The sequence below is a fragment of the Cervus elaphus genome, chromosome 5, assembly GCF_910594005.1.
Source record: "Cervus elaphus chromosome 5, mCerEla1.1, whole genome shotgun sequence".
NCBI lineage: Eukaryota > Metazoa > Chordata > Mammalia > Artiodactyla > Cervidae > Cervus > Cervus elaphus.
The window spans coordinates 122,908,019-122,926,932 of NC_057819.1; the positions used below are offsets into that span (position 1 = coordinate 122,908,019).

The 18,914-nt window shown below is 58.4% G+C and overlaps 2 protein-coding genes and 1 long non-coding RNA gene across 4 annotated transcripts; 1 reads left to right on the top strand and 2 right to left on the bottom strand.

Moving 5' to 3' along the window:
- Positions 1 to 137: 137 nt before the first annotated feature.
- MRPL12 (mitochondrial ribosomal protein L12) lies at positions 138 to 4,296 on the bottom strand. Its single transcript, XM_043905211.1, has 5 exons — positions 4,082 to 4,296; positions 3,283 to 3,469; positions 3,026 to 3,109; positions 833 to 967; positions 138 to 735 (listed from the first exon to the last, which is right to left on the bottom strand). Exons 1-5 carry the CDS (start codon positions 4,153 to 4,155, stop codon positions 619 to 621), a joined length of 597 nt encoding a protein of 198 aa, XP_043761146.1. The 5' UTR covers positions 4,156 to 4,296; the 3' UTR covers positions 138 to 618.
- Positions 4,297 to 4,459: 163 nt separating this feature from the next.
- LOC122695392 lies at positions 4,460 to 5,223 on the top strand. Its single transcript, XR_006341366.1, has 2 exons — positions 4,460 to 4,654; positions 4,772 to 5,223. It is a non-coding gene; the product is annotated as an uncharacterized LOC122695392 (long non-coding RNA).
- Positions 5,224 to 5,612: 389 nt separating this feature from the next.
- On the bottom strand, positions 5,613 to 18,747 carry HGS (hepatocyte growth factor-regulated tyrosine kinase substrate). Of its 2 annotated transcripts, none has more exons than XM_043905205.1 (22): positions 18,604 to 18,747; positions 17,080 to 17,164; positions 16,686 to 16,761; positions 16,216 to 16,308; positions 14,493 to 14,616; positions 13,333 to 13,385; positions 12,866 to 12,934; positions 12,111 to 12,235; positions 11,104 to 11,182; positions 10,939 to 11,037; positions 10,755 to 10,850; positions 10,110 to 10,148; positions 9,892 to 10,032; positions 9,738 to 9,797; positions 9,058 to 9,265; positions 8,494 to 8,666; positions 8,275 to 8,415; positions 8,015 to 8,192; positions 7,196 to 7,329; positions 7,002 to 7,121; positions 6,733 to 6,822; positions 5,613 to 6,297 (listed from the first exon to the last, which is right to left on the bottom strand). In XM_043905205.1, the coding sequence occupies exons 1-22, from the start codon at positions 18,638 to 18,640 to the stop codon at positions 6,187 to 6,189; spliced, it is 2,331 nt and encodes a 776-aa protein (XP_043761140.1). In that variant the 5' UTR covers positions 18,641 to 18,747; the 3' UTR covers positions 5,613 to 6,186. The 2 variants fall into 2 exon arrangements, with proteins under 2 accessions (XP_043761140.1, XP_043761139.1); XM_043905204.1 differs by having other exon boundaries at positions 9,058 to 9,268.
- Between the last annotated feature and the right edge of the window lie 167 nt (positions 18,748 to 18,914).

Below are 18,914 nucleotides of genomic sequence, written 5' to 3' on the forward strand. Positions count from 1 at the left end.
CTTCTTACCAACCCCCTGGCTCTATAACAAAGCTCTCTGAGCCCCTCTAAGGGAGCATTTGACACCCCCAACTGCTGTAGGCTTGCAAAGCACACCCTCCTGCCTTCTGTGCCCCACCTATGGTACACACCTCACTCTCACCTGCCCAGGTCTGTATTTGCTGTTAAAGACCATTGATACTTAAAGACAAGGAGTTCCAAAGGTGCCCCCACCAGCTCCCAGGTGAAGATTTAGTGCCAGCCACGCAGGAGCTGCCACCCCCACTAGCAGGACTAGTCTGCGTTGGGATCTCAGAGGACAGCTTGCTGCACGTGGTGCCCAACCGACACACACGACTCCACACACAGGGCCTGGACAATGCATTTTTCCCAGCAGCCACGGGGGGTGTGTACACTCCTGGTAGGTTCTAGAGTCCTTCTCCCTGGGGCTGCACAGTCAGCGGCTGCCCCTCCCTCCCCATCTCAGCAGGTCCGTCTGTCCCAGAACGGAGTTGGCCTCGTGGTGCGGATACCCAGTTCTGCTCCAAGGCTGCTCCATCCACTGAGCCTGGGTGCTGGGCACAAAGCAGGCAGAGCCCCACTCAGGGCCCGGGAACCCTGTCCACAGTCTCCTGGGTGGCTACTCCAGAACCACGGTGCCGCCCACTGCCTCCAGGGCCGCCTTGATCTTCTCGGCCTCGGCCTTGGCCACGTTGGCTTTGATTTCCTGAGGCAGGGATTCCACCAGCTTCTTTGCCTGCCAGAGATTAAAGTCAGAACCCGACCTGGGCCTGGGCCAGTCTGAGAGCTGTCAGTGATGGTGGGAGAGGGCTGTGTGGTACACGGAACCTCACCTGGACGAGGTTGATGCCCTGGACATAGTTCTTGATCTCCTTGATCAGTTTCACCTTGTCCACGGGCTTTGCCTCTGTCAGGCGGACAGTGAAATGTGTCCGTTCTTTTTGTTTGGGGACGTCTTCTTCTGCTGCCTGGGGGAGGGAGGTAGGAAGTGGGTGCCAAGGTGAGAAAGGACGGGGTGAAGCAAGCAGATTCATTCCCAGGCCACCCTGTCCTGTAACCCAAAGGCAAGACCCAGGCAGGCAGTCTGACAAAGCCTATGATTTTGCCAGGAGGCCACAGTGAGATGGGCAGGCTCAGGCTGCCAAATTGGGTGCCCTCCTTGCCTGATCCATCTCTCCAGATGCTGCTCTAAAACTACCTTCTGCCCCCACCACCCAGCACTCTACTTTCCTTGTCCTTTAAAAACTAACTTTTGAGACAAGGAAAAATGACACCATAAGTGCTTTGCAGCTAAAATAACACTACAGAAAAGCAGTGCTGATGTAGTCGTCAGCCAAGCCCAGGGTTACATACTGATGACAAATTTACAACCAGCTTCAGCTCCACCAGGTGACCAACAATGGGACAAATAGGCATGACAGAGCTCCAGCGGTGAAGACTGCAGCACCCCTAGGGCAGGGACTGCATGGGCCAACAGCCTGGGGCAGTTCTACTTTGGGTCTGCTGCCTAATTATTAACAGCACCCCCTTTATCCTTAAAAGCACTCCAGTTTAGACAAGTGACAAAGTAATTCTCCCTCTCCTTGCCCCAGTTGTTTAGCCTGTATAGTCACATTCCAGGTCATGGTGTGGGGAGGAAGTGTGGACGAGGCTGGTAGCACTATCAGACACATGTGGGATGTGGGGCGCTCCACAGGACCCCTGACCTGGTTTCCTCAGTAGGTGATGGCTCGGGGAAGAGGGTTGAGGGCAGCCACCCAGATTTAAGAGACTTGAGAAACCCAACAGCCAAATGCAACACACAGACCTCATTTGGATTTGAGTAAACCGACTGCTTTAAAGAAAGTCTGGGACGTTCCCGGTGCTACAGCGGATAAAAATCCGCCTGCCAATGCAGGGGACATGGGTTCGATCCCTGGTCAGGGAAGATTCCACATGCTCTGGAATAACTATGCCCATGCGCCACAACTACTGAGCCTGCACTCTAGAGCCTGTACTCCAAGAGAAGTGACCACAATGAGATGCCAGTGCACCACAAGTAGAGAATAGCCCTCACTCTCCACAACTAGAAAAAGCCTGCAAGCAGCAACAAAGACCCCGTGCAACCAAAAACAAAATATGAAAGAAAAAAAAAGGCTCTGGAAATGGAACTTCCCTGGTGGTCCAGCAGTTAAAGAATACGCTTTCCAATGCGGAGGACAAGGGTTTGATTCCTGGTCAGGGGACTAAGATCCTGCACGGCTTGGGGCAACGAAGCCCTCCTGCCTCAACAACAGAAAAGATCCTGCATGCCTCAATTAAGACTTAAACGTAAAAAACTATTTTAAAAAAAGTCTGGAACCATTAGCAAAACTTGAAAAGCCTAGGGTAGGAAACCCTGCTAATTGCATTTGTTGTGCAAACAGCTCCTGGTAACGTGAGGAAACAGTGGTGCTTTCAGAGAAGGATGGTGGAACACATGAGGCAGAAGAGACCAGAAATCTGTCTCAAGCTTCAAAGAACAGGTGAAGCAAATGTGGCAAAACCTTTATGACTTCTGAGGCTGGGAGATGCATATATCAATAATTGTGTTATTTCTCCTTGTGGATAAGTCCGAGATTTCCATGGCCCTGCTATCCCTCTGCCTCACTCTCATCCTTAGCTCCTCAAGTCTTTCCTCAGAGTCACCTTCCCTGCAGCCTTTCTTGAAACTGTAACCCTCTCCCTCCCTTAAGAGCTTCTTCCTTACTCTTTTCCCTTTCTGTTTGATACAATTTCTTTTTTTCTTGTTTCCTGCCCTTTGGCTGTTCCCCTCCACCACAAACATGGTCTTCACATGGGCAGGAACCTGCACAGTCTTGGCAGGGAGGAGGTGCCAGCGAGGCTGCAGGGGTGCCCACAGCTAGAAAGCGCACAGACCTGCAGGCTGTGCCTGGTTGATGAAGGACCAAGATAAGGGATGAGGAGAGAAATCTGGCCATGTGAGGTGGACAGGATATCAGCTGGACACCAGAGAAACACCGATTTATGCCCCGGCCCGACCTCACCTCCGGGGCTGCTGGGGCAGGGGCAGCCCCTGGCACCATGCCACCCATCGGCATCAACCCAACATCTTGAATCTTCAGTGTTTTCTGCAGGGACAAAGAAGGGTAGTTTCAGGAGCTGGTTGTCACACACAGACATGCTCAAGAACACGCCTGGCAAGGTCCTTGCATTTATAGAGCACACTTTGGATAATTTACCAAACTCCCAAATATCCCAGCAAGGGGCCCCAGAGCTCCCTGCCCAGCCTGAGCACTGATACCTTCAGGAGCTCGTTGAGGTCGGAGATCTCCAGCAGCGTGAGGCTGGCAATGTCCTGGACCAGCTGCTGGATCTTGGGGGGGTACTCCTTGGGGGCGTTATCCAGGGGGGCACCAGTGAGGGCCTCCCCCCTTCGATGGCTGCTGCATCTCATAAGCCGCACAGCGCAGACATGAGGTACCTGTTGCCTGAACCCCAATAAAACAGTCGTCAGCCTAGCACAGCCGGGTGACATGAGCCAGGCAGGTAGGTGCCATGAGCTCAGAAGATCTAGCTCCTTGGTCCCAACACAGGTTCTCAGACTCCAGGGACCGCGTGGATAACAAAAGAGATTTCCCAGCCACTTAATATATTCTTCAAAGGGCCTTGGAAACCCACATAACTGTCTGCAGACACGCTACCCACGACGTTTCCGGTTTGGATGAACTCTACCAGCCCATGGACGTAAAGCAATTACCTGAATGCAATTTGCCGCGCAAACTTTCAGAACCTGGGGTCCCTGGTGGTAGAACGCCAGATCAACTCATGGGAGTCCTACCACGTCACTGTACTGCCAGGGAAACTGAGGCCCGGAGAAAAGCATGGACCGGTCCAAGGTCATCCGGGGCCACCCCAGAACTGTCGGCGGCCCGTGAGGTTAGGGGATCGTTAAGTGGGGGCCCCATGCCTACCACCCACGTATGAACTCACCGAGTCGGGGGAAGCCCCCCGCCCGCGGACGCCGCCCCAACGTGCACCCTCAGTGCCGGGCCAAGGGCCCCATCCTACCAGCCTGACCAGCCCTCAGCGGCCAGCAATACCTGGCGAGGCGAAGCGCAGCAGCTCGAAGCCCGAGACACGGCCCCCGTAGGAGGCTTGTGGCCGCCGGCAGCATCGCTCCACAGGAGAAAAGGTCACACGCGGATCCTAGTAGGCGGGACGCTCTAGCCACCGGGGCCACCGGACATACGAGCTGGGGAGGACACTCTAGCCGCCAGGACTACCGAGCATAGAGCTGGGTAGTACGCTCTAGCCTCCAGGACAGCCGCGCAGACAAACTGGAGGACGCTCTAGCCTCAACTCGACTTGCCTCCTCTAGCTCCGCGAGATTATGCAAAAGACAACGGGCGGCGCAGGCGCAGAGCTTCATTGAGGGGGCGCTGGCCCGACGGCGGCTGATCTGGGCCCTTCCCGCCGAGAGAAAGCCGAGGGAGACCCGGCGCCAGGGTTCGTTCGAGTCGGGGAAGCGAACTGGGCCCTCGATACACTAGGGACGACGGGCAGGGACCTGACCCTGTTACTCGGCATAGTGACACCTGCAGCAGAGTCCGGGCGTATGACATTTGCGCTGCCGCAGGGCACGCCAGGGCATCCCCAGTGCCCTTCCTCCTAAAGTCCGTTCTGGGGCCCCGGCCGCCCGTGGGCTGTGGTCACCTGGCGGGAGGAGCTCCCCGGCCCTCTGGGCCGCCTTCTTCTTGGTCTCCTTCTGTATCTAAACGGACACCTTACAGGCCAGCTCGGGAGCAGATTTGGTCCTTCCGTTCTGGCCGCCGCAGTAGCGAAGCCGCCACCCTCCACCTGAACCAGAGTTACAGCGTCTGCTAAGGGTTGTGATTGAGCCCGGAAGGGGTCGAGGATGGGGTCCTTGGGAGAATTTGTAAGCCTGGACTCTTGTCTTCAGCTGCCCGAACCTCTGCACTCTTGCGTCTTAGTTCAGCTCCCAAATATCTGGCACATGGGGTGTCCCCAGCCCTTTGGGTCCTAGGGCCTTTGCTCCTTAAATGCAGCAGGGGACACACCCTTCTCCTTCTGTCCTAGATACTACAGGTGATTTTCTGAGAGCCCCGGGGTAACAGTCCTGACTTTAGGTCGAAGAAAGCTGTGCTTCCCTTTGCCCAGCACCTCTGTGATCCTGGCCCTGCTTTTGACCTGAGCTCTGAGCCCATTAAACTACTGCATTCCTTCATAGAAGAGCTAACAAGGGGAATCACCCAAGAGGTTTGCACACTTAGTTTATGAAATGTACTGAACCCTGGATGTGAGAGGCTCTGAGTCTATGTTGTCATAAACATTTTCTTCTAGGCTACAATTCTGACAGTGCAGACTCAGACTAGAGCCCAGGCCCCGCACGTCTCTCCCAGGAGTCAGGGCAGTTGGGTGGAGAGGGCACAGGCCCGCAGTGCTCAGTCTCAGGAATACAATTGCTCTCAAGGCTGAGTAGCGTGCACCAGTTGAGACTCCTGTGGAACTAGGCCTTGGGGCGAGGGGCAGCTGGCCTGTGAGAAGGCACCCACACACCCACCCAGAACTGAACCAGCTGCCCAGCACTTTCCCTCTGAGCAGACACCCTGATACTTGTTGAAAGACATTTTTATTATCACTGTTCCATTCCGTCTACTCAGGGCACTGGATAAGATGGCAGCTCAGAAGCAGAGAAGCTGGAGACAGGCCCCACCCTTCCTGTGAGGGCCAGGAGCATCCCTGCTGACAGCCTAGGGGGCCATGCTGGAGAACTCTGGGGAGCACTCACGCTAGTCACAGACCATGGCCCCAAGGTCTCCCGGGTGCGGATGGGAGGGCATGAGCTGTGTGGGGCGGAGACCCCACTCTGGCCAGCCCTCACAGAACCCGACATACTGGGCTGGGGGCTTCCTCTCAGGGAAGGTCCTTCCCTTCCACCCTCCTTCCCGAGGCCCAGCCCTGGGGAAAGGAGTCAGACGCCAACCCAAGGAGACAGGGAGGAGGATGGGGCCGAGGGGGACCAGGAGCTGGCAGGCAAGGACGGAGACAGAGGCGGCTGGAGGGAAGGGCCACCCCGCCCACGCGGAGGGGGGAGAGCAAGGCGGGAGGACGCGCTAGTTAGAGATGGAGGCAGCGGTTATGGAGAACCGTAGTGTTACTCTAGATGGGGCGCTCCCAGCTGGGGTCAGTCAAACGAGATGAGCTGGGCTTCGCTGCCCTGTGCCGGCGGGCCCTGTGCTGGGGGCTGCTGGGCCACTGGGGGCTGCTGCTGAGGAGGGCCGCTGGAGGGCGCCATCTGCCGGGGGACACACGGGCCGGTGGTCTGTCCTCCCTCTCCAGGCCCCAGCCTCCCCATCCTCTACCAGCTCCTCTCCAGAACACTCCACAAACCAGCCTGTCCCAGTACTTAGGCCCCTCAAGCCCACGCTCCTGACTCCTTCCCTCCCTCCACTCGTCATGGACTCCCTGTCCCCAGCAGAGACAGGCTTCCACTCCCCAGGCATTCCGGATTCATGTCTCTGGAGCTGAGTAGATGGGACCTTGGGCTTTTAAGTAAACATATGGCTTTGACACCCAACAGTTATTGCTACGTGTCTGTCCTGGTGCTGCCTGAAGAGCAGCAGCCCTGGCCCACGCCGGCCACACCTCCCAGGGCAGCCCCACTGTAGGGGGGGTCCACAGTGAAGCCTGTCCCCTGTCATGACCCATGGTGGTCCCAGGAGAGGCTCACCTGCTGGTACACGGGCTGCTGCCCTGAGATATAGGGTTGCTGTGGGGGCGGCAGAGGCGCATCTTGGCCGGGGAGGGTCGGCATGAGATTCTGTGGACAATGAAACAGCCCCACGTTAAGAAAGCAGCTCTAACCAGGTAAATGCCAACCAGCAGGGAGAGGCAATGGAGGGGACGTGGGGTGGTGAGCAGAGCGTGGCGCCTGCCCAGCACGCTCCCACCCCCAAGGGCCCTGCTCCTCCCACCTGAGGCCCCCCAACAGCCTCTCACCTGCATGCTGTAAGGCTGGTAGCCCATGGACACTGACTGGCTCCCCATGTAGCCCATCGTACCAGACTGTGGGGGCTGGGAGATGGCTGGGAGGCTCTGTGGGGCCTGGGAGGCCACGTTCTGTGGAGGAGAGAGGGTGATGGAAGACAGTTGGGCCCAGAGGCCTTGTAGGGAAGGGGCGGCTCCCCACGTACCTGATAGCCCTGCGTAGGAGTAGGCTGGTATGATGAGTAGGCTGGGCTGGTGGTGGGCCCTGCAGGGCCCTGTGGAGCTGCCTGTGCACCAGCCGCCCCTGCTGGGTACATGTATGCGCTCACCATGCTGGGATCTGCAGGCAAAGAGGAGAGAGCTCAGACCTCTGAGGATGGATGGGGCAGGAGACGGGGTTTGAGTTTCCCTTTTCCTTGTGACTAACAGAAGTAAGTTTGTGTTTCATATTCTCACCAAAGAATAGTAAGTGAAATCAATAGAGGCAAGAAAGGACCCACAGAACATCTCTCTCTCAAAAGACCAGTCATAGCCCAAATGAGAGGTGGTCTGCAAGATGACGGGCCAGTGGTCTTTGGGAAGTCAGTGTCACAGAACCCCATGGAAGACCAAGGAACGTTCTAAGAGGGAGGACAACTAAACAGGTGACAGGTTTCTTGTTGGCACAAGTGAGGCCCTGGGATTGTGTGAGCGCTAAGCGGGCCGTGGATGTGGTCACACCAGGGCCTCAGGGCTCTCTGTCTGGCTCCTGTGCCCAGGCCCTGGGCAGCATCCTGGTTTAGCAAATGCACTGAAGCCTCTAGTAGTAAAGGGTGTCACACCCGCCACTCCCCTAAGTTGGGTCAGAAGAGACGGTGAGTCGGGGGAGAGAGAGTGAATCTGAAAAATGCTGTGTACTGCTCTGCCGACTGTTTTGTAAGTTTGAGATCACACCAAAATAATAATAAAAAAAGGAAAGGGTAGTGATTTGGGGTTCGTCTTGGCTGTTGGGGCCCCAACCCTCCCACCCCACCCCACTCTGTTACCTGCCGCGGCTGCTGGGATGCTGGGGTAGGGGCCGCTGGCGGCCGGGGCTGGCTGACTCATGTACATGGTGTGCATGGGCGAGCCCTCCACCGAGCCGGCCGGGCTGAAGGTGCCCGCGAAGCTCGCCGGGCCGGAGGGCTGGTACAGCACACCCCCCGCCGCAGGCATGGCCTGGAGCTGGAGACAAAGAGATAGCTTTCAGGGCACTTCTCTGTCACCAGGGTACCCCTAGGGACTGGGGTGTGTGGTGGGCACGTGCCTGGGCATAGGGCAGGGAGAAAGCTGGCATCTGGGCCCGCATCTGGATGGTCTGCTTCTGCTGCTCCAGGCGCATCTGCCGCTCCTTCTCCTGCTCCTGCAGGCGCTGGATGGCCAGCTGCCGCTGTACCTCCAGGTACTCCTGTGGATCATGAGGCAGGCGTCAGGGCTGCCTCTGGCCCCAGCACCCCACGGCCGGGCCGGGCCGCCACCACCGCACCTGCTTCTTCTGCCGCATGATCTCCAGCTTCTGGGCCAGCTGGATCTGGCGCTGGCGCTCGGCCTCCTCGGCTGCACGGCGAAGCTTCTCCCGGTGCTCCTCCCGCAGGGCGCTGAGCGCTCCCCGGGCGTCACGGATCTGCGCCAGCTTGTCCTGCAGTCCTTCGTAGTACACTGTGGGGAGGGGGCAGAGCTGGGGGGCCTTGGCATTGGCTGGAACAGGAGCTGCCCAGCCTGGCTTGGGAAATGGCAGGGTCCAGCTGAGCACCTATCTACAGGGTGCAGCTGGCATCGGGGCTCCAGGGCGGGTGGACATGCATGCACATGTGTGGGCACACGTCCACACACATATACACTCCCTCCAGCTGTGATCAGTGGGACACCTGCCACTGAGACTCCCTCATGCAGAGCCCAAGGTCCCTCGGGGCAGCCCTGCCCACACCACCCCAGGTGCAATGATTCCTGGCCCAGAAGGCACCCACTGCCCCTAGTGGGTGTGGCAGGCCCCTGATGGGAGCCCCCAAGGCCCTGGAGGGACACCTGGGAGGGTGCGCATGGCACGTACACCTGCGCTCATCCAGCTGGTTGAGCAGCTCCAGCAGCTGGGGGTGCATGGTGTTGATGGACTGGAAGAGGGACAGCACGGCCGAGTCGTTGGTGATGCTGCGGCCCCGCACATGGTTGCTCTTCATGCGGTTGACGAAGGTGGTGACGGCGTTCTGCAGGGCCTTCAGGAACTGCGCGTGGCTCTCCTCTGACTCCCCATTCTGGTACTGCTGCCGGGGCACAGGGAATCTGCCTGAGCACCTCCCACACCCCCAGCCCGAGTAGGGGCAGGGTCCCTCTGTCCAGCTGAGCCAGATGCTGAGCTCTGAGCTTGCTGTAGGACTGACTGGGTCCTCCTGGGGGGTCTGCGAGAGGCACCCTCAGCATCTGGTTCACGAGAGAGGAAATGGAAGCCCAGGGAGGCTCGACTCTTGCCCATAGGCACAGTGTGGCCGAGACAAAGCTGTCCTAGCCCTGGCCTCTTACTCCACTGGGCACCAAAGTGCAGAGCCCCAGAATATTCCAACCTGTTCGGGGTAGACAGGAAGGAGTTGAGCAGGGCCCACAGCCAACCCAGAGACATTCAATGGAGAGCTGTAAGCAGCTATGACCCACCTCTGGGAGCTCACCGTGAGCCTGGCACTCTGCACTCTGGGAGGCCAAGTCTGCCCCCAGCCCAAGGAGGGAGTCACGACTTACCTCACTAAAGGCGGCTCCGGCTGCAGTTACGGCCTGAGGGTCTGTCTCCGGGAGGGAAGTCTGGAAGGGACCAGACAGTGAGACTCCACCTCTGCCTATCCTCGTGTCCCTCTCCCAAGGGACCACAGTCCGAAGCCTGAGAATGGCCCCTTACCTCCACATTGGCAGGGATTGTGTGTCCCTCCCCAGGCTGGGCCGTGGGCTCTGTCAGAGGCACTGGCGCGGATGGTGTGGGGCTCTTCCGAGCCTCCTCCTGCTTCTTCTCCCAGTAGTTCCGGTTCAGGTACCGCGCAAGCTGCACAGGCAAGAGGGGGTCACTCCCAAGGGCCAGGAGGCAGCGAGGGGAAAGCACCACACTTGGGGTATCCTCACCTCGGGGTCAATGTCCTCAGCCAGAGGCGCCGACGAGTTCTGGGGAGACATGGTGGATGTGAGAGGCCACAGGCCAGAGAGGCCTGGATGATGTAGCCGTGAGCGCAGACCCTGCAGACTGGCCAAAGCCTGTCCGAGCGCCAAGGGGCTCCATAACTGTAGCTGGAATGCAGGGTGCTGCCCCACCAGCCCTCCCATGACCACAGGGATGGGTGGGCAACTGGCAGGGCTTCTCTCAGCTCCACCCACAGTGCCCTGCAGGGTTTGCAAATGTCTTTCTAAACCTCTGCCCCATCTGCCACCTTCCTCCTTTGACAGAGAGAACTCGGTCCACCTCCAGCAAACAGACCTGTGATGGCCTCATGGGAGGCTAGAAAAACGAGCACCTTTGACCCAAAATGTCCCCACCTCCTCCCACTCGTGGGGCTATGGAAGACACCAGGGTCTTGACAGTGAGGCCTCCAGCCCTTCCAGTGTCCTCTGTTCCACTGGGGTCCCGACCAGGGAGCTGAGACCTGTGGGCACCAGGCTGCCTCTGTCCCTGCCCAGGAGACTCGAGAATCCCTGCTGAGGCACAGTTGCCTGCCCCCCATCCCACAGGAAGGGGGTCCAAGCCATTGGGGCTGAGCTGAAGGGCAGGCTCACCACAGGCGAAGAATACAGGCTGCTGGCAGGGGGCGCTGAGGAGGCCACGGGTGTGGGTTCTGCCTTAGGGTACGCGGTATAGGCCGACTTCTGCCTCTGCAGGAGAACCAGGAGGAGGGTGTCCGAGGTGCACTCCACACTTTCCTGGGCACCCCTAGACTCTGCAAGGCTGCCCCCTGCTCACCATCCGCTCCTTCTCCTCAGCCTCCGACTGAGACAGGGCCAGGGCCAGCTGCAGCTCCTCCTCTTCCTGCAGGGCCGTCTCGTCCCTTTTGGGGGGCAGCTGAGGATGACAGGACAGGGTTAGCGGGGCCAAGGGTCAAGGCGCCCCCAGAGGCCCGGGCCGTACCTGCGACTGCTGAGACAGCGGGCTGGTCAGGTACTCCGGGGGCAGCTCCGTCGTCGAGGCTGCTTTTCCCTCCGCTTTTCTGGAAGAGACAGGATGCTGTGTGTCACCGGGTGCTGTATCCTACCCCCATATGTTCTTGGACACAGCCTGGGGCTTCCCTCTGACACCCCCAGGGAAGGAAAACGGGGGTTCGACAGACCACACTCCAGAGAAAAGCTGGACCCTCAAACCCGTTGCCACCTCTGGGCTGCAGGGCCCTGGGCAAGTCACTGGCCTAAACGACAGCTCCCTTCCTGGAAATGGGGCTCAAACACCTCCACACTGCAGCTTTCCACAAAAAAGGACCTCCCAGTGGAGCGGCCTACAGATACCCCTTCCCCAGATCATCAGATCCCATCACTGAGGCTGGGAAGATGGACAACACAGGCTCCTGGGCCAGCCACGCAGGGCCTATCACAAGGAGACCTTAGACCCAAACCCAGAGATGTGCCTCAAACAGCCTAGGCCCCTCAGCAATGTCCTTGTCACAAAAGACAGAGAGGCTGAAACTTACCAGGTTAGAAAGCTGAGGAGGCGGGCGGGTCCTGACAGGACAGAACCACCACGGGCCATTACTGGAACTTGGGAACCCTGAACAGGGACTAACCACACTGATGCCAAATGCCCCAGCTTGATGGCTAGCAGCAGTCTCATGGGAAGAGTTCCCCTTGGGGAGCACACACGGGAGTTGAAGGGAGAGGGACAGGGTGCCTGTGGCCCACTCTTGACAGTTCAGGACACAAGGTGGGTACGGGCACACAGGCCTGGGGGGGGTGTGTGTGTACGTGTGATGGAGTCAATGGGGCTGCAGAAAGGCAATTCACTGTCATGAGGTGGGGGGTCTCCAGGCCACTCCTGCATCTCTTCTCCCAAAACTTTATAAACAAACCCAAGCAACTGGCCAGCAGGACTCAGACCTAGGGGCCCTGCCTGGCACTGCCCTAGCTCCAGTGTCCCAGGGGACTCACTTGTTGAGCTGCTCGTAGCAGGGCTCACACACCCGCACCTCCTTCTCGATGCCGAACTTGGGGATGGTGGAATACTTGGAGGAGCACTTGCCACAGAAGATCTGGCCACACGCCCGGCAGTGGTGCTGTGATATGGGGTGGGTCAGGGAGGCCTGGTCAGCCACTCTTCACACCCACCTCCTGCCCAGCACTGCCCGCTGCAGGACGTGCCAGGCTGGGCCTCCCAAGCTGGGGTGGGAGGCCACAAAGGCCCTGGGGGAACAGGGCATGCTCGAGAGCTCTCAATTGTAGCCTCCGCTTTGAGGAAAAGAAGTCAAATTAAGAAAAAAAGTTCACAAAAGAATGCATAAGCTGTCCTAATAAATAAGTTTTACTGGACAATGAGTCTGGGAAGTCTGCTCAGATGTCCCAGGCTCCAGCCTCGGCCTTGGCTTCAGTGAGCAGAGGGAGGGTCCAAGCCGGACAAGCCGAGTCAGCTGAGACTCAGCCAAGGGGCTACTGGCCAAGGCAATGCAGACCCAAACCCCTGGGTGTGGGGTGTTTCCATTCCCCGGGAGTGCAGCCTTGCCTGAACCTTGCCTGAGGGCGCTGACCACTGGACACAGACCCCAGGTGACCTCACTCCCCACACCGCCAGGTCCCAGTCCAGAAAGGGCCTGGTATGGGCGCAGTGGCCTTGTGATGACAGCGGGAGGCTTGGGGTCTGTCGCGGCCAGGTGGGGAGCTGGGGCCCTCCCCAAGGCAGGTGCACTCACCTTGCGGGTCATGACCCCGAACTGCACCCGGCACCGGTGGCACTCCTCGGCATCCACCCAGTCGGGGGCCTGGGGACGGGCAGAGTCAGGTCACACGCCCCTGCCCTCCCTGACCACCCCCGCTCTCCACAGGTGTGCACACAGGACTGCGGCCAACCCACTGCAGACGTGACTCGAGGAAGGATCTCCCACCAAATCAGTCTTCTTTTCTTTCTAAAGTCCTGACTGCAAGACTTCCCACAGCTTCTGGGACATGGAAGTACTTAACTGGGAACCATAGCCCTAAGGCACCTTCAACCAGGTTCCTTTCTCTACCTGCAGACAAAGCTGCATATTCTACTTCAAGGGCATTCTCATGCTGAGGTCAACGAGCAGCTCACCTGCTCCCAACAAGCCCAGATCCCAGGGTCTCCCTTCTGCTTCCTGCAAGCAGCCTAACTCCTGGACCCAGTACCCCATGAACTCACTCTCTCCGCAGCAAACATGGCATCGCTCTCCTTGAACTCTGGGAAGACGTGTCCTGGAGAAAGGAGGCCCCTGTTACCGCTGAACGCTGCCCAGGTGTGAGAGGCCCTTAGCCTCACCTGTTCTTATCCATCAGCCCTGAGGCCTCCAGTGGTCACATCCCAGCTCTTGGCATCTGCCTCCCCGAGCAGAAAGAAGAGGCCCAGAGCCCCCAAGCAGCAGGCACAGTGACCTCACACTGCACAAGGGTGTCTCGGGGCACAGCTCAGCCGGCCTGCCCCACAGTTGGGGTGGCTCCACACGGCCGCTCAGTCCTGGGGACCACACACAGAGCCAAGCCTTGCTCCCACCACAGCAAGGCCTCACGGGTCTTCCCTGGGCCTCTCGTCTGGCTCCTGGCCTGCATTCCAGCCAACCACACTTCCCAGAGCTTTTAAACCGGAGTTCCCAAGCTTTTTTTTTGAGACATGGATCCGCTGGAATCCCAAAAGTCTTTCTTCATTGGTTTTTTTTTTCTTTTGACCATGCTGTGTGACTTGTGGGATTTAGTTCCCCAACCAGAGATCAAATCTGGGTCCCCGACAGTGAAAGTCCAGAATCTTAACCAGTGGATTGCCCGGAAATTCCCTCCATAAACTCTGGATGTCCTCTCTCATGTCTGAAGTCCAGGAATTGAGAGTCTGAGGACAGCTTATTGACCTGGATGGGTCCTTCATCACACAGTGTCTGCACAGTCCTGCCCACCCTGCAGCCAACAGGCAGTGCCCTTGCTCCCACTCCATGGCTCATCTTGGGATCAGAAGACCCGGCCCCGCCGTGCGGCACAGGTGGAGACGACCCAGCCTGCCCTCTCACCCACACCTGGTGGGAGCACCAGGAAATCTTCCAAACATGGCCTGAATCCACCGCTCTCCTTGCCAGAACCCCAACATCTCCCCACAGGCACCACAACAACAGGGAGGAACACACACTGGGCCTGAAGAAGCCTGTCTCAGCTGCCACAGCCCCGCTTAAGACTCTCCAAGTCCACTGTGCTCAGAGCACAGTGCCGCGCCCAGCACAGCCTCCCTTGGGCCCACCTGGTGCAGGGCAGCCCCTCAACTCCTGATGGTGTGTCCCAAGCCCGGAACTGGACCCTCTCGCCCCCACCCCCATGACTCACCTTCCACCTTCATGATCTGGTACGTGTCCTGGACCACCTTGTACTTGGGCTCGTTCCGGAAGGCGTGTGCCCAGGCCTGAATCAGATACAGGATCTTGTTCCGGACGTTTACTTCTACCTGCCTCTGTAGGCAAGAGAAGAAGGAAGATGAGGAGATGGAGGTGCCAAAGAGATATCTCAGAACAAGGAAGCAGCTGGCAAGACCCCAACAGGAGCCCAAGTAGGGCACCAGGGCCATGTAGGGACCCACTCCCCAGATCCAGGCCTCCTCAAGGAACCCGGTTCCCCAGACAAATCCATTCATGCTGTCTGTTGACTCAGGGCCTGCACTGGTCTCTAACCGCCTGGGAGAACCTGGGGAATCCCTCAAGTGAAGGCTCTCCCACCCCTACTGTCCCATCACCACCTGTCTCTCCCCATCTCATCCCGTGCCCAACAGGACCCTGACCACCTAGGGAGCCCCTCAGCCTGTGACCCACTCTGGGGCTGGCTAAGGCCAGCCTCCAACAGGCATAGCCAACCGAGCCTGGGCTGAGGGTGCAGACGCACAGTCAGCCAGCTTCCTCCTTCCAGTCACAGGCAGCACAGACAGGTGGGACGAATGGCTCCAGAAAGTTCCCCACATACAAGGCCACCACCTCCAGCAGATTAAAGCACAACCAATCCCATTTCTAGGGCTCTTTCGACGATGTACACACACAATGCTCAGGACGGTGGGTCGAGAAAGTTGCTTTGAGGAGACACCCACCACAGCTCCCATGCCAGAGTTCCTGCTCTTTTTTGTAACCTAGGTCCAGTCAGTGGACCCCTCTCCAGGAGCCCCGGCCCTCCAAGGACTCAGATCCCAAGCCGTGTGAACAGGACACAATCATGCCCACACAAGGAGGGCAGGTTCTAATTCTCCCTCTGTCACCCAGCACTGAGGAGCGGCTGGCCAAGCCTCCAGTCAGGGCTTTGGAAAAGTCCCGCTGTCAGCTCAGCCTCAGATGGGCTCCAGGCTGCGAGGCCCACAGGCGCCCAACAGGCCTAGGCCACAGTGGCGGTGAAGTTGGTGCCAGAGCTGTGCTCCTAGGTTGCCACCTAGGGCGGCCTCAGCTCTGTGGGATGCCCTTCACCTCCAAAAATGGCTGCACCACCCCACTCTACATCATACAACCTCCTGGTGTCACTGCCCACATCACAATCCCTACAGGTGAGCAGGGAACCTGCCCTGCTCGGATGATCCCTTGAGGCCCTGGAGGACTTTCCCTCCTCTGCCTTGGAGGGTGGGGCGGGGGGCGGGTTGCCCACTGCTCTGGCATCCCTTCTCTGTTCCTGTTCCCCAGCTCTGCCTCCACAAACACAACAAACTCACGTGCCTCCCTGCTCTATGCAAGTCTTTTGGGGACCCCAGGTCTCCACTCACATGCGCTGCCATGGCCACACGCACACTGTTCCTCCCCACCTTCTCTGCTGCTCAGTGAGCATCCCAGGCCCTTCAAGACTCAGCTCCTGCCCCCCAGGAAGTTTTCCTCACCTTGCAGGAGGAGTGGGGTCTCCTCCGCACTCCCAGATGCAGCCCTGGCTAGCTTCTGGGAAGGCCTGACCTCTCCAGGCAGGGATCACAAACACCTGCCCTCCAGCCCTCGGCACTGTTTCTGACACAGGTGCCAGCAAAGTCCCAGGAAGCCCTCAGGGTGGTGCACCCCCGCATGGGCCTCTCTGCTTCCTGTACAGCGCCCACCTTCAGCAGCTCCTTCAGTTCCTCCATGGTCTGCTTGTTCGCCACCTCGTCATGGACTGTCTGGCCGCAATTCTTCACCACAGACTCCATGACCTGCAGACCCCAGGGAGTGGAAGACTTAAGCTCTGGTCAGGGCAGGAACTCCCCCTCCTGGACAGGTCCACCTTCCTCACGAGAAGGTGGGCCTCAACAGGGCCCTCAGACCACCCAGCTAGGCGGGAAAGCCAACAGAGCAGTCTCCAGGGCAAGCAGCAGCCAGGGCTACACCCGCTCCTTTTAACTCCGTGTTTTATCACCAAGGACAGACACTGCAGTCAACCTCAGGGCCTACACGTGTCAGCCTCAGGCAGAATAGTGGAAGCACTGCTCCCAGCCCAGCCCAGGCCTCTGTCCCTGCTGCCTCCACTGTTGGCAGTGCGCCCATCGCTGCCACCCTGACCAGGACCGACTGGAGTACAGGGTCTGATTACCTCTAGGGCGTACAAGGCCACGTGGGGATTCTTGTCGTTAACTTTCTTCTTGATGGAACTCACTGCATATTTTGCCCTGACAGAAAAAAAAGGGATTGGTAAAAGCAAACAGAGGGGGAAGAAAAAAAAAAAACAGCTTCTAAGACTGAGGAAAAGCCCATTGGCCATTTGGTCCTTGAGACCCCCTAGGCAAACTTCCAGGTGACCATATACTCCCAAACTGTACAGATAAAGTCCTTTAACTGTCCTGAGATCTCAAAAGCCCTAGTACACAGACCACACAGTCCTCCGTCGCAGTCTAACGTGCTCAGCTTTCATCCGGACAGGATCCTGGAGTGGGAAGCAACCCCAGTCCACAGTGCGGCCACCCCACTGCTTCTGAGGGAGCACTTACTGTGTGTCCCCCTGGCGGATCAGGTCACAGATCTGGAGGATGGACTCCCAGTCAGTCTCCAGAAGAAGCTGGCTGGTCGCTTTGTCTAAGACAGAAATGCACCATTACAAGGGCTCATCCTGCTGGGTGATCCCCTAGCTGGCCCCCCAGCTCAGCAACAAGCAGGAGGAACTGCCCCCTTCCCATTTTAGACATCTGGACCAAACGGGAAACTATGTGACCATCCTCCTGACACCTGACAATAATCGTGGAAAGCACTGTCCTTCCTGAAAGACATTGTGGGCTTTTTACACATAAGTGCTGTTCCAAACACTTTACACAAACTCACTCAACTCTCACACAACCTTAAGAACTAGGGAATATTTCCACCCTCTCTGCGGACAAAGAAACTAGGTGAGAAGTGAAGAGAGGTAAAGTCACTGGGCCTGAAATCACATAGCTTGCTGGGGTGGAGCCAGAATTCAACACTAAGCTCTGCTCCCTCACCCCTCAGAGTCCCTGGTTTTCAGAAGCTTAGCCTGTTTGTTTAGCTCTCAGCTGTGGCACTTCTGGAGAGACATACAGCAGAGACCCCGGTCCTCTGCCTCAAGTGCTTTGTGGAGTGCAGACAGGGCTGACCTGCCAAGGAGGACTCTCCAACGACCACCTCTAGTCTACGTCACTGTGGCCTCAGACACAGATGAGCGGCTCAGGGGCTGCTCTCCCAGTTCAGTCAGGACCGTGGTCCCTGGAGTCGTACAGAAGATCAAAAAGGATCTGACAGTGACTCCTGATTTGATCGCTGAAGGGCTGAACCATCTCCTGAGCTGAGTTCCTCAGCCCAGATAATTCAATGAGCAACGAAGAGGCCTCATCTGAGGTCCCTCCGAAATCACATTTGAGGAAAAAGGAGGCCAGGTTCAGGCTGACCGTTCCACTACCCAGGGCGCCTGTCCCAAACACAGAACAGTTTCCTGAAGAAGAGTGAGCTTGTCAATAAACATTGATTTTCCTTCCTAAAACCTGTGACCTCCAGGAGGTTCAGAAAGATCAGCTATCCACCCCAACAGAGGAAACGCCTTCTTAGCCCCGGCGCTTCTTCCCGGAGCCCAGTGGGGACATACGGCACGAGTCTGGATCTCTGGGGAAGCAGCGCTCCAAAGAGCTGGCAGGTCCCAGGGAGGACACCGCTGGCTCCACCCTTTGCGGCCCACCTATGGGTCAGAATTCCCAAATCCCACGTAACCTAGGTTTTTGGCGGGGAGAGAGGGTCTACTGAGACTTTACTATTTCACTGAGTCATCCATTCTCGTGACTCAGGACGTGAGGCCCGCTTGGCCAGACGCTGGTAGTTACTTCCCCAAGCTCCTGGCCGGTCTCCTGCGCGGACCGTCACTCAATCGGTCGGCTCCAGGCCCTGCGCCCAGGACCGCCGGGCCTTACGTCTCCTTCGCGCCCGCCCGCCCAGGACCGGAGTCGCGCGGCGGTCGCCCGGGAGCACTAGGGGCGTGGGTCTTTCCCACCGGGGAGCGGGGGCCGCGTTACCTAGGAGACGCTCGAAGGTGCCACTGCCGCGCCCCATGGCGACCCGGTACCCCAACCTGACGCCGCGGCGATCCCCACTGCTGGCCGGCGCGCCCCCGACTTCCGCTTCCGCCTGCCTCTCAGACGCGCGCACGCGCACGTCGCCGGCCAGCCCGCGAGCCGTGGGGAGGCGGGTCTTTCCGCTCGCCCCGGACACTGGGCGCCGATTAGACCGCGCTTACTGAGACGGTTAGAGTAGGGAGCCAATGAGCTGCCCGGCGGCGGAGTCTATCCAATGAGAGCGGAGCTGAGGGTGGGCCTTGCGTGTCTCA